The 16,316-nt window shown below is 42.5% G+C and overlaps 1 protein-coding gene across 3 annotated transcripts in view; it reads right to left on the bottom strand.

Annotated features, from left to right (window-relative positions):
- The window catches only part of SLC41A1 (solute carrier family 41 member 1), a 63,833-nt gene that overhangs the window by 27,057 nt on the left and 20,460 nt on the right, over positions 1 to 16,316 (bottom strand). For all 3 annotated transcript variants that reach the window (XM_053247927.1, XM_053247926.1, XM_053247925.1), the window contains one exon: positions 6,796 to 6,903. In XM_053247927.1, coding sequence (XP_053103902.1) covers positions 6,796 to 6,903 — 108 coding nt within the window. The remainder of the gene's footprint in view (positions 1 to 6,795; positions 6,904 to 16,316) is intronic.

Raw genomic sequence — 16,316 nt, 5'->3', positions numbered from 1 at the left:
CCAGATCAAGGGGTAGAATCAGCTGGTATCACAGGCCTGCTCAACTTAGGCCCTCCAGCTGTTTTTGGACTACAAATCCCACAATCCCTAGTCACAGTGGCCAATAGTCAGGGATTAGTGGAGTTGTAGGCCAACATCTGCAGGAAGGCTGAAGTTGAGCAGCCCTGTGGTATCAGCTGGCAACACTGCATCCAAACCAGATGTTAAGAAAAGCAAGGAGCACATCAAGTGAATAGCAGAGGCTGCTTGCAAGAGGTGGCGGCATATCTAGTAGTTTAATGAACTCCTGCCTCTTCCAGTAGGATACTGCTGAGATACGCTCTCTCGCCTCACCGTATTACCACCTACACTAAGTTGGCAGGAGTCCTAGTTCTGATGGGGTGAATTGCGAGTAACATTTTCTCAAGCAAATTCTACTGGGCAGCCAGCCTGCATTATACTGAGTTCACATAGTGAAGCCATACAGACTTCAAGATGTTTTGGGCAATGCCTCAAAGTGGTCACATGTAACAGCATAACTAGTCTGAAAACCCCTTTGCTCTGTTTACATTTTAGGGTGTGTGAGAAGAGAAGGACACATCTCATTAGCCAGCTCAAACCACACCTTCGTTACAAAGACTGCAAACCTGAGATGTGGGATCCATCTGCCTTGCCTCATTTTGCTGCTTCTGTCCTATGAGAAGAATACACTTGCCTCCTTTCCTGAAGTATTTAGTGGAGAAGCGTTAAGTAAAATCCAGATGATATCAGAAGGGGAAGGTATGTCAGTGTGCATGAAACTATTAATAGGTGAGAAATATCACAAAGTAAATATTAAACCACCACTGAAGTGTTCTGACAGCCAACAAACAGCGCCAGACATATCACAGATGGTTATTAATGCTCAAACAGCATCCCCCCCCATCACCACAACTCTCACTGCTTCACAAAATTGCTCTCTCCATTAGACTGAGGTGGGCTATCAGTTTGTGTTAAGTCAGTCAAACTGGGGTCACCAGCAGCATGGAAATCCACATACATGCTACAAACATTTTTAGGTGTGTCAGCCTCAGTCATGACTCTTCTGTCCAAGGGCCAGACTAGACTTTCAGTAAATATTTACCCCAATTCCCATGTTTTATGAGGTGCTATGTGGTCAGCAGATCAGTGGGTGGGAAGAAAATACTTAATCCCTCTCGTGTCTGCTAGCTGCCCCCCTGTAAGTTCTCTTCCTGTCAGTTTTCCAAAACTTTATTTTCCATTTCAGAGTCCAGCAGTGGGAAAGGGAAAGAAAAAAAAGATAAAGGCTAAAAACTGCTGGAGCAGGGGTACCTGCAGAGGTAAATTTGTGGGCAAGTAAAGAGTTAAGTGTCCCCTCTTGCCCGCATTAAGAGGGAAACATCAGGGTCAGGAATCCCACATTTTCCTCATAACACTTAGTTTAGCTCCAATATACCAGCACAGGTTCAACACCCTTGTTCATAAGGGAATGCTTACGACTAAAGTACTTGCATATTACAAAACATTTAATCCACATACCAAATTCAACAAGCCCAATCATGTGGCCTCATGCCCTGGAATCTACCCCTGAGAATTTGTCTTCGGCAATATTTCTTAGCATGTCAAGACAGCTTTGTGCTTCTTTGAATCACAGAGCCCAGGAGCAGGATGTTTGCTTTGAGGACTGAATCCTTACTGTTTTAGTGAAACAGAGAGGATGAACTATTAAGCCACAGAAAGTAGCTATATGTTGCAAGAATGACAGCTGTGAAGGCACGAGTGATGCCCCGCTTATTACAGAAATTAGTCACTCATCACATCTCATAAGAAGAGTCAAGGCAGAGCATTGATTGATGATTAAGTGCCGTCAATTGATTGATGATTAAGTGTCGACTTTTAGTGACCACAGATAGATTCTCTCCAGGATGATCTGTCTTCAACTTGGCCTTTAAGGTCCTCCTCACTGGTGCATTCGTTGCTGTCGTAATTGAGTCCATCCACCTTGCTGCTGGTCATCTTCTTCTCTTTCCTTCAACTTTCCCCAGTATCATGGACTTCTCAAGGGAGCTAGTTCTTTGCATAATGTATCCAAAATATGATAGTTTGAGCCTGGTCATTTGTGCCTCGAGTGAAAATTCTGGATTGATGTGTTCTATGATCCATTTGTTTGTTTTCCTGGCTGTCCATGGTATCCTCAAAAGTCTTCTCCAGCACCAAAGTTCAAAAGCGTCAATACTTTTTCTATCTTGCTTCTTCAAAGTCCAGCTTTCGCATCCATGGAGTGTCACAGGAAAAACCATTGTCTGAACAATTCTAATCTTTGTAGGTTTAGACAAGTCACGGTATCTAAATATTCTTTCCAAGGCCTTCATTGCAACCCTACCAAGTGCTAGTCTGTGGTGTATTTCTTGACTGCTGGATCCTTTATTGTTGATGGTTGATCCTAAAAAGGCAGAATCTATCCATCACTTCCATGTCTTCATTATCTAAGAAAGTGCCTTCTTTTACATGATCCCCACCGCACGTTAAGATCATCTGAGGAGGTCCATCTCCAGTTGCCACCGGTTCGTCTGGTGCCAATGCAGAGGCGGGCCTTCTTCGTAGCTGCTCCTGGGCTGTGGAATGCACTCTCTGCAGGAATTTGTAATTTGAGATCATTGCTTTCTTTCAGGAGAGCCCTTAAAACCTACCTATTTGGCCTGGCCTTCCAGGGTTTTAAATGATTAACTGTTTTAAATTGTTGCCCTGATTTTCAGGGCTTTTAGCTGTTTTATTGGTTTTATTGTGTTTTAATAGTTTGATTTTAATTGTATTTGTTTTAATTGTTTTTATCATGCTGTGAACCACCCTGAGCCATTTTGGAAGGACAGTATATAAAACTAATAAATAAATAAATAAATAAAATAATTCTGAGGCTGGTTGCTGGACTCATTGTCAGTTTAGTCTTCTTTACATTTAGTTGTAGTCCCATTTTTTCCACTGTGCTCCTTGACTTTCATTACTTGCAGATCATCCACACTCTCAGCTATCAGAGTGGTGTCATCAGCGTAGCGAACGTTATTGAAGTTTCTTCCTCTAACTTTGAAACCACACTCATCTTCTTCCAATCCAGCTTCTCTCAGTATATGTTCAGCATATAAGTTAAATAAATAAGGAGAAAGTAGACAGCCTTGTCTTACTCCTTTGCCGATCTGGAACCAGTCTATTTCACCATGTTCTGTCAGGACTGTGGCTTCCTGTCCTCTGTATAGGTTTCTCAGGAGAACAATGAGATGTTCTGGGTTGCCTGTTTTCCTAAGGATATCCCACAACTTGACATTGTCGACGCAATTAGAAGGTTTTCTGTAGTCAATAAAGAACTTATTGACTTCTTTTTGGTATTCTCTGCTCATCTTGGCACTTGCTTAAAATCGTTTAAGGTCCTGGATTTTATGCAAGTGCAGAGATGAGCAACATGCCAGACTTGAAATAACAGGTTCATGAATATCTCAAATCATATTCTAGTATTCTGATCATCTGGCTTGATGTTGGAGTGACTGAAGGAGCCAGGAATGCTCTGCCTAACTTGCAGCAGATTTAAGGAGAGAGTGCAGGGCAGATGCTTCAGTGCATTCTGAGAATGCGGAATGAATCAAGTAAAATTTTAAACTTTCTAAAAATTTGACTTGATTCATTCCACGTATGCTCAGCAGTAAGTGTCTTTTGTAAGAAAAGATGTGATCTGAACATGAGTGGTAATGCAAGAGAGGTCTGAATCTTTCAAGCTTTTCTTCAATTTATTAATGGGGATAACAGTGGTTGTGAGAAAATAAGTCTGGAAATATAATGGCAGCCTGGTCAGAGAATGTCTTCCAGTGTTCCCTCTCAACTGTAATCCGGATTGGTTGCCTTCAGCAATCATGGTGAATCCAAAGTGTAAAAACAAGAGCCTTATGGTATTCTAACGAACAGTATAGGCTTTTGTGGACTAGAGAACACTTCAGATGCGCAAATTGCTGGCATATACGTATGTGAATACATACTGTAACAGTTTGCCTCTGCTTAGTTGAACTTTTACACCCCAGGATTCAGATTAGCTGTAAGATACATCAGAAAACTGTTGTGTGCAAGGCTCCAGTCCAGAAATTATATTGCATCTTAGGTTTGTACTCACGAGGATATTGTAATGACAATATAAGAGATAAGAACTCAAGCGAATGCTTCTATAAAGATAGTAGTTTACTTATATTATTATTTGATTTCTATAGCTTCTATTACAGCATACTACTGTTCTATTAGTACTGCAACAAGTACTGAAATAATAAAAACTAGCTTAACCTGCACAGAGCATCTGCGCACTAGTACTTGATCGCTCCCCTCACCCCTGCCACAGCCTCCCGCACCTCAGAGATCTCCTCACCCTTACCTGAGCTGCACTCCTGCTCCTCCTCCTCCATCCCATTGCTTCCATCCCCCTCACCCCTCTTGGTCACTCCTCCATCCCTTTATTCCATTCCACTCACCTCTCCTGGTCACGGCTGCAGCTCTGCTGGTGCCTATTGGCCAAGCTGCAGCCTCCTATCCCCAGAGACCTCCCCATTGGAGCCCCGCTCCTGCTCATCCCCACAGAAGCAGCAGCAGCAGCTGACCGGGTTCTTCCTCACTACCACCACCACCACCACGGCTGTTCACCTCAGGCCACTGACAGGCCCAGACCCATCCCTTGCCTGCCTGCCTCTGATAATGGCCTCGGTAGCTGCAAACAGCAGCAGTGATTGACTGGACCCTTTCTTGCTTCCAGTGCCACCATGGCTGCTCATTCCTCTCAGGCTGCTGACAGGCTCGGGCCCGTCCTCCTGGCCCTTCTTTCTGTCTCCCTTCCCCCCCTTCTTTTTATCTCTTTCTATCTCCTCCACTCGTTCTTCCCCACTCTTTCTTCCCCCTCCATGTTTTCTCCCTGAGTTAACAGATCTTGTTCATCTTGTTTCCTCATCTAATTCACACAACGGCAGCCTCCTTCTCCTGAAGGGGCTCTCTCCTCCCTTTCAACCCCTCTCTTCGCAGACCCCTGCCAGCTATCCTATATATATTTCCCCCTGTCCTCTACAATCAAGAACATCTTCCGACCAGTATATGGAATCCCCACTGCCCAATCACCACGGTGCCACAAGCTCCTTCTCCCTATCTGCATATGGAATCCCCACTGCCCAGTCACCACGGTGCCACAAGCTCCTTCTCCCTATCTGCATATGGAATCCCCACTGCCCAGTCACCATGGTGCTTTGCTCTCACAGGCTCCTTCTCCCTATCTGCATATGGAATCCCCACTGCCCAATTAGGTGCTTCTGCTTGTGAACTCCCGTGAGAGCTGCCACACACGGAATTAGCCACGGGTATGCCTCAGAGGATTAAATATATAGATACCAATACAATAATTAGTACTGCAATAACGAAGCAATACTTTGATATTGCATAGGCAACACTTAAGACAGCAAAACAAAGCATTAGTTAAACAGGGTATTTTAATGAAAGATAGTTTCAAGGAACATGGTATAGTGAATCCCCAACTTACAAATGGATTGTGTTCCAAAAGTTTGTTTGTAAGTCAGATGTTCATAACTTGGAATGCATATAAATCCTAGGAGGAGTGACTTTTTTGTATTTGTGGGTTGGGGTTTGTAAGTTGGGGACTTCATTAATTTAATAAATTATGGAGTTTTGTTTGTAAGTATGTGTCATTTGTAAGTCGGGTGTTTGTAAGTTGGGGAGTGCCTGAACCTACAAACTGTAAAGTACAGAAAGTCAGCAGAGGAAGCCTGAAGGCAACCTGACATCCATTTAAATTTTTTACTTCATCATCATCATCATCATCATCATCATCATCCTAAAGTCTCTTGACTATTTAAAATCATAACTTAGTAAGAACATGTTTGCATTCCAATTCTCTTGCAATAGGAAACTTATTCTCACATATGGTTTTGTTTACTGCTTCTTTTTTTAATCTATTGTTACTCTAACTCAGGTTAATTCATGAGTAACCTCCTCACTAATCCTTATGTCTGAGAAGCAAGAACAAACTTTGATAAGTCCTAAAAACACATCCTGAAACACAACTGAGTTTCAGGGGTGAAGGATTTAGGTAAATATTACATCATCTCTAGGCCTAGCTGAATCAAATGAAAAGGCAAGATTAGAGGGGGTGATTTTTATTTCAACATCCATAACACACATATTCATATACACACAGACCGCAAAAAGGAGAAAACTGCAAACAATAGGGTCAAATTGAGTTTCCCTTAGGTAATTTGAGGGGAGGGGGTGGAAGGAGGAGGAGAAAGAATTGAATCAACTGTATTTCAAGCACAACTAGGCCACATTGGCCACATTTCAATTTCAGACTTCCAGTACACACATGCAAGTAGTCTGTGTGTTCCCTCTGTGTATTCAGCAGTGCCTGGCCATGCCTCATTGCTCCCAGAGCTGTAACAATGCTGTGGCTCCAGAAGCAATGGCCTCATTGTGATGCCTCATTAATCCAAGCAAGAGTAGCTGCTATGTATGTAGACATCCCCAACATAATCTGACTGCATAGGAACCAGCAACCTGCTTTCCAAAAACCACCCGGCTCTTTCAGTGAGAAACCTTTACATTTCAAAGGATGAAACTTCTTTCTAGCCTTCATCATTTGCTTGGAAGCGAACCAAGTGTGGGTCCAGAGCTCATTTTAAGGACTGAAGGAAAACTCTCCAAGAAGTCAACACCATTTCATCCTTTTATATGTAGTAAAGAGCAGAGACAGGCAGACTACCTGCTTGCCAGTCAGATCAAAATACTCACAGCCGTAGAAAGCCTAGATGCCAGTGTCATCTCCAAGTTCCCCTTCAATCCCAGGAGTGCTGGAACCAGGATGAATACCTCGGTCACATCCTTGAAGACATCCCAGTGCTGCAAAACCAAGGACACTATTTAGGATCTTGTAAGAGATTACTCTTCTAGGGCAGTGATTTCCTAAGAATCCTGGAGTTCTTTCAACAGCTTATCAGGAGAGCCTTGATGCTGCCTGTTACTGTGTTATCATGAGAGGAGAGCTGGTCTTGTGGTAGCAAGCCTGACTTGTCCCCTTAGCTAAGCAGGGTCCGCCCTGGTTGCATATGAATGGGAGACAATGTGTGAGCACTGTAAGAGATTCCCCTCAGGGGATGGAGCCTCTCTGGGAAGAGCAGAAGGTTTAAAGTTCCCTCCCTGGCTTCTCCAAGATAGGGCTGAGAGAGATTCCTGCCTGCAACCTTGGAGAAGTCTGTGAAGGCAACACTGAGCTAGATAGACCAATGGTCTGATTCAGTATATGACAGCTTCCTATGTTCCGAGATCTTCCTGCAATAGTGCAGTCATTGGAGAGTTTCAGTCATGTTTTAGGAGAAGCAGCTCTTCATTTGCATAACTGAAGTATGCTGTTAAATGGCCCACAGAATGCTTTACAATGGGCATAATTTTCATGGCCATTAAAAACTGATTCCTCACCTCTGTAGAAGAAGCAAAATATACTAATGCAAAGAGTAAATGTGACTGCGATGTTAGAATCCCATTTTGCCGAGTGCTCAGCAAAATGGGATTCTGTCACCTATTTGCCTCACAGGTTAAGTCTTGACCAGAGAAACTGAGGCTCATGTTATGAAGTGATCAGACAAAGGATCAAGATGTGTCTGGTACAGCTGGGAATCAAACTCTTGTTTCAGTTCCCAGATCAGGGACAGTTACATGGCCATCCTCTTTCAAACCCGGAGATTGCAACAGAGTCCTTTCTCCAACTAACACAAAACTATGAGCAGAAGCAAAAAGGAGGCAACTTTAACAGAAAACCTCATTTCCCCTCATCTAAAAATGTATACACATGATAAACATCCTGCCCCTTCCAGCATAAACCTGCTCACTCTACAGAAAGGGCAAGATGCCTGGTTTCCTTGGGCAGTGCTAATTACAGGGTAAAGACTATGGCAGTGGGATGGTTAGAGAGGAAAAAACCACAGCACCAAGAAATAAGGGCTCCAAGTTATATTTTTAAACTTCCTTTCCCTCCCTTGCCCCCAGGAGGAAGTCTGGATTCAGTTTAACTGCCTTTTTTAAACCAACCAGTCTTACTTGCTGGAAGAGGGGAAAGGGCATGCTCCCATGTCCCAGTCCCATATGAGTCAATCTTTGGGCAGTGGGAGAGAGGTTTGGGGTAAGTTGTTGCAGAAGACCTTATAATAAATCATGGGCCCAACTTTGTCCTCAATGAGCCCCCGCTTTCACATTCCTACAACACTTCATTCACCAGTCCCTTATTGGTGTTAACCTTCCATATGTCAAGAGGAGTCGCATGTAGGTTGCATTTATTTCAATTTAATCCCGTGTATGTATATATGAAGTCCAAGAATAAGTTATACAGACCTCAATATTTCTTTTTTACCCTTGTTCCTTGGAGTTAGTGAGAGGGTGATTGAGAGAGAGAATTCTAACTAGTGTTCTGGGTATTTACTCTTAAGGAGTAACAGCAAGCTTACCCAGCAGAGCACAAAACAGTTCTTTCAAGGATGTGCTAGAAACCTGCACTTTCTTCCTTGGGTAGTATATCCATCATGCATAGGTCATGATTTCTACAGGATTTCCAATCACACAATTATCTGACCAGCTTTATTAGCCCCACAGTTCTTTAATTGCTTCCAAGAAGAAACACAGACCAAAAGTAATCAAGTGCGCAGTTCTTCAAAGCCACACAGAAAACCCTCACAGTAGATTCATACAAACACAAGGATCTACTTCTTCCTCATTCCAGTGAATATTTATTTCAATTTAACATTTTATTTTTTATTTTATTTAATGTATTATTTTATTTATATTATGGCCTAGAAACCATCAGTTCCTTCAATACCAAATCTGAGTGACTCCCTGCCTAAGTTAGGAAGTGATGCTTTGAATCTGGGGGACCACCCAACAGCAAAGCAGCAGTTTCTGCATATTTAAGGAGACAACTCAAGTACACATAAGTATATTCATTTGGTAATTAAGAATTTTTATTTATTTTTAATTTAAAAAGTTACAAGTCCCGAAATGAACTGACAACACAGTGACTTCCAGAACGTATAGCATTTATATATAAATTGAATGAAAACTGAGGGGTGGGGGAAAGAGGAGCTCAAGCAGATTAACGACTCTCAAGGCTGGTTTGGATAATATACCCAAGCAGTCCCTTCCACCATACATTATGTGGTGGGAAATACTGGTCAGAGAATCTTGAACAAGCCCCTAGAGAAGAGGAGGGCCTTGACAAGTTAAAAAATAAAATAAAATTAGGAACCAGCCCAAAAATTTAGGAGCCAAGGAACACTTGACAACGTTAACAGACTGGTGACTGACATGGTGGCTGTGGGGAGGGAAAATGGCCTTCTCTTTATCCCCTTTAAAGGCAACATACTTAGAACAGAAACAGGCTGCCTGGGAAAAATAAAGAATTTATTAAGTAACTATTTCTGAGTATCCTAGTCTAAGTGCCAGAGTTAGATCTTTAGGTGCCATGGCTCCTGGGATTGTCAAGCTTAAATGTACCATGACATAAAAGCCTTCTCTCTGCTATACTGGGACATTTCTGCAATGGGGAAATGAAGCAGGGGAAGAACTTCTTTTCCTACTATCCATTCCCACACTAACTTATAAAAACACTCACGTTTAAGGCTGGCAATTTAAGTCATTTAGTGCACAATACTAATATTGCATAGCAGGAGGTGGTTTCAGGAGGATGGAAGGGGGCTGGAGATGTTCTCCCCCCCTCAAAAAAAACAACAAAAAACTCCATCACATTGTGAATCCTAAACAGAAACACAATACTCTTATTTTAGACTGGCTGAAGCCCAGAACAGGAACACTTATCTTAGGGGCTGGGGACACAATACAACAGGTTTCCAATTGTCTATCACTATTTGTAATTGTAAGAATATTGTGCAGCCCTTCTATTCTCCTGGAATTTTCTTCTCAGAAGCAGGCTGACAGGCCTGGAAGGAGGTTTCATGGTATACCTGCAGCTAAGTCATCTTGTGCTAAACAGCAGAGCACATGCTCAAAATGTACACACAGCCACTCATATGCAGAGCTGACTTGTGGAACTGTCTGTTCAGATCCAATTGCTTTTGACTGTGATCACAAGAACACAATCGTGCTTAAATAATTAATTTTGTAATGCGATGAAGCCTGTTCAGATTTGGATTATTATTTGACATGTCAAGGTTTTCCTTGTTGTTTTAAGTGTTAGCTGCATTGGTAGGAATGGTTTTTTGTTTTGCTTTCTAAACTGAAAGAGCAAATGTCTCCTCTGACCAGAGAATGAGAGGTCAGCTTCCTCTGGCTCAGAGCTGTTTGTTTCACAGCAGAGTTATTTGGATTGTAAAGGAGCCATAACAGAGGGAAGCTTTGAGATCGTGAACCAGGTGCAGAACCAAATGACATGAGAATAACTCCCTGTATCTTGATTGTGCTCAATGGTTGTTTTTTTGTGTCCAACCTACGTGTATCCCCTGTAAAAAAATACTTTGTGGTGGGAGAATACTTTATGGATACAAAAAAGTGGTATCATGCCAGGCCTCGCAGAGGCCGAACTGGCCGAGCCGGCTGGAGGGGGTGATTACGCCATGCTGAGCTTTGCATGCCCGAACAGGCCAAAGAACTGGCCGAGCCGGCTGGAGGGGGTGATTACGGAGGATGGGGGGAGGGGGAACCTCTGCGGACCCTCCCACAACCTCGAGGAACAATAAGGTTTTTTAAAAAATTAAAACCTTTTAAAAAATCCATGAAACCCCCCCCCCCAGACCAAACCAAACCGAGGGGCGGGGTCTGAGGGGGTGCCGGAACGAACTGGTCCGGTCAGGTTCGAGTCCAGTCTCGAACCGAACCGGGCCAGCCGGTTCCATGCACATCCCTACAAGTGGCCTCTGTGACTCGGAGCACCTTTTAACGGCTTTGGCTGATATGTCAATTATGACCTTACCTGGACAGAGATAGCTTGACCACAGTTACTCATGCTCTGGTAACCTCTCGCTTAGATTACTGCAATGCATTGTACGTGAGGCTGCATTTGAAACTGTCCAGAAACTGCAGTTGGTACAAAATAGGGCTGCAAGATTAACAACTGGGACTGGGCATTTTGATCATATCACACCAGTGCTTCATCAGCTGCCCCTGCCAAAAGAGGTGAGGCGGGTGAGCGGGCCTTTTTGGTGGTTGCATCCCATTTATGGCATCATCACTTTGTTCTTTTAGACACCAAATAAAGACCTTTCTGTTCACTCAGGCCTTTTAAATCTGATGTTTATATTTGATTTTAAAAATTGACCTAAACATTTTAAAGTTGTTTTGTACTGTATTTTTAAAATATTTTGCTGATATGGTGTTTTATGTGTTTTTACTTGATAATTTAATGTTGTATTGTGAGCTGCCCAAAGAACACTTTGTTATGGGGTAGCTAACAAAGATAATTTTTATTATTGCTGGAGGCCTGGAGAATAAGGTACTGTCCTTTTCTTCTCTTATTTCTGCCCTCCCTTGGTTTTTGGGGCCCTTTTGTTGTTAGGAACCTAACCCAATTCCCATTGACTCAACGTTTTGTTATTCATTATTTCCATTTTGGCACCTCTAGATGAGAACAAAACCCTCCACGAATAATGAGGGCCACCTATCCATATATATAATTTTGAGTGAATACTGCTCTGTTCAAAAGCTTTGCAAGGATCTGGATCCTTAGTTTGCACTCTCAACTGTGCTAAAGCCTCAGGTGTCCTGGAAGGATTTTCCTCCCTACCATATCTAACATCTGTATAACCCAGGGCTGCTCATCTCTGGCCCTCCTGCAGATGTTGGCCTACAATTCCCATAATCCCTGGCTACTGACAACTGTGGCTGGGGATTATGGCAGTCCAAAAACAGCTGGGAGGCCTAAATTGAGCAGGCCTCAGCCTGGTATAATCCAGTGGCAAGTTGCCACTGGCAACAGGGATCTCCTGGATAGGAACATTCTAAAGCCCTATGCCATTAAGACAAACTCTCTTTAGAGTTGTAGATCCTTCCAGCACATTTAATAAGATAGCCTATCTGCTTTCAGAAATTTTCACAGTTCCATCAAGAGTTTAATGAATGTCCGCAAGTAGTGGTGTTTGAGAAGAATGATCAAGAATGCTAACCAAGCATGGGTGTCTGCAAGACCTTTTTGAGGGATGGTGAGGTGTAAAAGCTGCAATCCTATACCCACTTACCTGGGAGTAAGCCACATTTAATTCAGTGGGACTGGCTCAATTGGAGGAGGAGGTAGAATAAGTTCCCACCTTCTGGACACTCATGAGTCCAAGATCTATATACTAGGATTTAGGGAACAACAAGGGCTCATTATACTCAATGTGGTCTGGAAGCAACAGAGTGACAGAAGTTTAGTATCTGGTAACCTTTGTTAAGGAAGCACCTGGCCTTTGCAAACAATCTAGTATAGTTTCTTAGCAGCTTCTCAAGTCTCAATTACCACCCCATCTGCATTTTGATGGGGATGGTACTTGAGATCCCAACACATTTTGAAGAAAGTGTTGGGAATACAATATATGCAAATATGTAACAGAGACCATATCTAACTGTCCTGGAAGCTATTTGCTAAAAAAACAACACTGCAGTGAGCAAGAGCTTCACCATTCTATTGTATGTTCAGCTGCATTTGCACTTGGAGCTAGAGCCAGATAAGTTTGAAATGGGTTGTAACTGGAGACAGATGGAGTCAAATCCAAGCAGAGATGTTCCCAAAGGAAAAAGGAGAGAGAGAGGGGGGGGGAGAGGGGGGAGAGAGAGAGGGGGGGGAGAGAGAGGGAGAGAAAGCAAGAGTCAGAAGGTAGGATTCATGGGTGCCTGCCAACTCCCTTCACACACACACACAAACACACACACACACACACGCCTGATCCACTGGCATATTTATAACCATGATCAGGACATTGCTGGCTCCTGCAGAGAATAAGGACTGCTGCAAGGAGCGTGCCCTTTTCCTAAGAGCTGCATTAGTGTCAGATCCCTGAAAGGAAGGCTTGTACATTAAGCCTATCAAATAAGAGATTTCCTAAAACTATCAGTGCTTTGTTTAGGACATCATGAAATCAAGTATCTCAGCAGAAGGAAAGATGGTGAACACCATACTCCACTCTCCCAATTCAGACAAAAATTAGATGCAAGAATTTGTTTTGCCCTGCATTGTATTTCCAACATGTTCGAGAGGGGAAAAATCTCACAGCCATTACAATTAAGCAGTAAAGCAACCCCTTAGGTAGCTTAGAATCTCTTACCCAGGGCTACACAGCTTTGGCCCTCCAGCTGTTGGACTCCGACCCTGATAGGGATGAACTCTGGTGGACAACCCATTTTGTGGTTACAGGTCTATGTTAGTAGGCCTAGATCAGGGTTTCTTAACCTTGGGCCCCCAGATGTTGTTGGACTACAACTCCCATCATCCCCAGACATGCACTTTGTGGCTGGGGATTCTGGGAGCTGTAGTCCAACAACATCTGGGGGCCCAAGGTTAAGAAACCCTGGCCTAGATCAAGGCTGCATGTTTATAACCTGATCATTGTTATAAATATGCCAGTGGATAAGGACCCTCCAGCTGTTGTAGACTCCAACTCCTATCATCCCGGACTATTGATCACTGTGGCTGGGGATGATGGAAGTTGTAATCCAATTGGAGGGTCTAAGTTGTGCAGCCTTGCTCTTACCCATCCAAGCATATTCTAAACAGCACTTAGAGCAGCAAAAAAATTGAGATCAGCTTTCAAAACACAACCATCTCTACCCCTAAAAAGGCCTTTGACAAATTCCATTAAAGAGTTCTAGAACTCTAAACCTCAAAGTGCACATTTCCCTACAGCCTAGGAATTGGAAACACACTACTACATGCTGCTATATTTAACCATAGAGCTGACTCTGTTTCAGGGTGCTGCAAAGCTAGCTCTGAAAGCACTATGATTTTCAAGACTCTAGCAAATCATTATAAAAGCACAACAGCCAGTGTTTCATTAGATATAAAATATGAGGTACAAATCTGACCTACAATGTGGAAAAAGTTACTGTACCTATTAAGCGTGTGCTTTCAGAAACAATCCCCCGCAAATTAGCCAGATTGGAATAGATGCAGCAACACTTTCATGAAACTTCTGCCTCAGATAAAAAGTAGAACCTAATGGTGCAGTGGGAAAAGTAACCTGCCTAGAGAGCAGGAGGCTGTTGGTTCGAATCTTCACTGGTGTGTTTCCCAGAAACACCTATATCGGGCAGCAGCAATATAGGAAGGTGCTGAAAGGCATCATCTCATACTGCGCGGGAGATGGCAATGGTAAACCCCTCTTGTATTCTACGTAGAAAACCACATGGCTCTGTGGTTGCCAGGAGTCAACACCGGCTCTGGAGGGATTTGACAGAAGGTTTGGATGGCACTCCTATTTGTGGTATGACAAAAGTAAAGTACATAAAGATTTTCTTAACCACTATATAAGAAGGAGTTTAATGAGAGTTTGGGTAAAATATAAAAAATGGTTGGAACCTATGACTCCGCTATGGTTATCCCCGATTGAAGCTTTAGTACGTAAAGAGGTTAATATGTAATCGCAATGGGGTACTTATAGGGATTTGTTATGTTTTCAAGACAAGGACTGTAAGTTAAAAAGCTTAATTGAAGTACAAAATTGGGTCAGTAATTGGTTTCAGTACCATCAGTTAAATGAAGTTTATAAGAAAGATCTTAACGTTGGATTTGAGGATCAGACGTTGAGATTTGAGAAGGAGCTGTGTGAAAGTGACGAAAAATTAGTTTCCAAAATGTATAACCTCTTGCTTATGGAGGAGACAAGAGACGAAGTGGTTAAAACGACTATGGTAAAATGGGCTCAAGATGTGGGCTATAATATAGAAATGGCAGCCTGGGAAAAATTATGGAAAACTGATTTAAAGTTCACTGCATGTTATCTTTTAAAAGAAAATTATTATAAAATGATGTATAGGTGGTATTTGATGCCTAAAAAATTGGCAATGTATAAAAATGTTTCAAACAAATGCTGGAAATGTGGACACTCTGAAGGAACCTTTTTTCATATGTGGTGGTCTTGTAGGAAGGCTAAGGCCTTTTGGGACATGATATATAATGAGTTAAAGAAAAAATTTTAAATGACATTTCCTAAGAAGCCAGAATCCTTCCTGCTGGGAATAACACAAGGAGTGTTTTCTGCAACCAATTTAACATTCTTTATGTACGCTACTACGGTGGCCAGTATAATATATGCGCAGAAATGGAAGAGTAATGAACTGCCTTCAAAAGAAGATTGGCTGATAAAAATTTTGGAATATGCGGAGATGGCAAAACTCACAGTACTGATAAGAGATCAAAATTTGGAATGTTTTAAAGAAGATTGGAAACCATTTTTATTATACTTAAATAACTATTTCCCTAATATTGATTTTACAACAGGGTTTGGAATTTAGTAATAATAGTAGGTTGGGTAGATCAAAATTGAGTTTGTAAGGTTTAAGATATATGTTTTGAATTACTATTATAGCAAGGGTTAATTCTATAGTTGGTGATTCACGAGGAGGTGTGAGCGGGAAGTCAATATTTGTTTAATGTGATGTGAATGTTAAGATATTGTTAAAATCAATAAAAATTTAAACATGAAGAAAAAAGGAGTCAGCACCGGCTCGACGGCACAACCTCAACTGTATAACAATATGGGGTTCATCTATACCTGTAGTTTCCCCGAACCTGCTATCCACACCCTTCTTTCAGTCCAGATATGGAAACAGGCCACAAGATCCTGAGTGTGGACAAATATGTGCCAGACCATATGCTACTTTCTTTTTAGACCAGGGCAGCACATAAGATGGCCCAAGGCCCATCTAGTCCAGCATCCTGTTTCACACAGTGGCCCACCAGATGCCTCAGAGAAGCCCATAGGCAGGGGGTAAGGGCTTGCCCTCTCTCCTGCTGCTGTTCACCGGCAACTGGTATTTAGCAGCATCTTGTCTCTGAGGCTGGAGGTAGCCTATAGGCACCAGACTAGTAGCTGTTGATAGACCTGTCCTCCATGACTTTGTCTAACCCCCTTTAAAGCCATCCAGGCTAGTGGACATCACCACATCCTGTGGCAAAGAATTTCATAGGTTAATTATGCACTGTTTGGAAAAAGTACTTCCTTTTGTCCGTCCTGAGTTTCCTGACCTTCAGTTTCATAGGATGACCCCTGGTTCTAGTGCTGTGAGGGTGAAAAAATTTTGTCCACTCTCTCTACTCCATGCATAATTTTATATACCTCTAT

Source organism: Hemicordylus capensis, chromosome 4 (assembly GCF_027244095.1).
Source record: "Hemicordylus capensis ecotype Gifberg chromosome 4, rHemCap1.1.pri, whole genome shotgun sequence".
Lineage (NCBI taxonomy): Eukaryota > Metazoa > Chordata > Lepidosauria > Squamata > Cordylidae > Hemicordylus > Hemicordylus capensis.
Note: the sequence above shows the minus strand (reverse complement) of the source record. Positions and strands in the feature narration are given on the sequence as shown.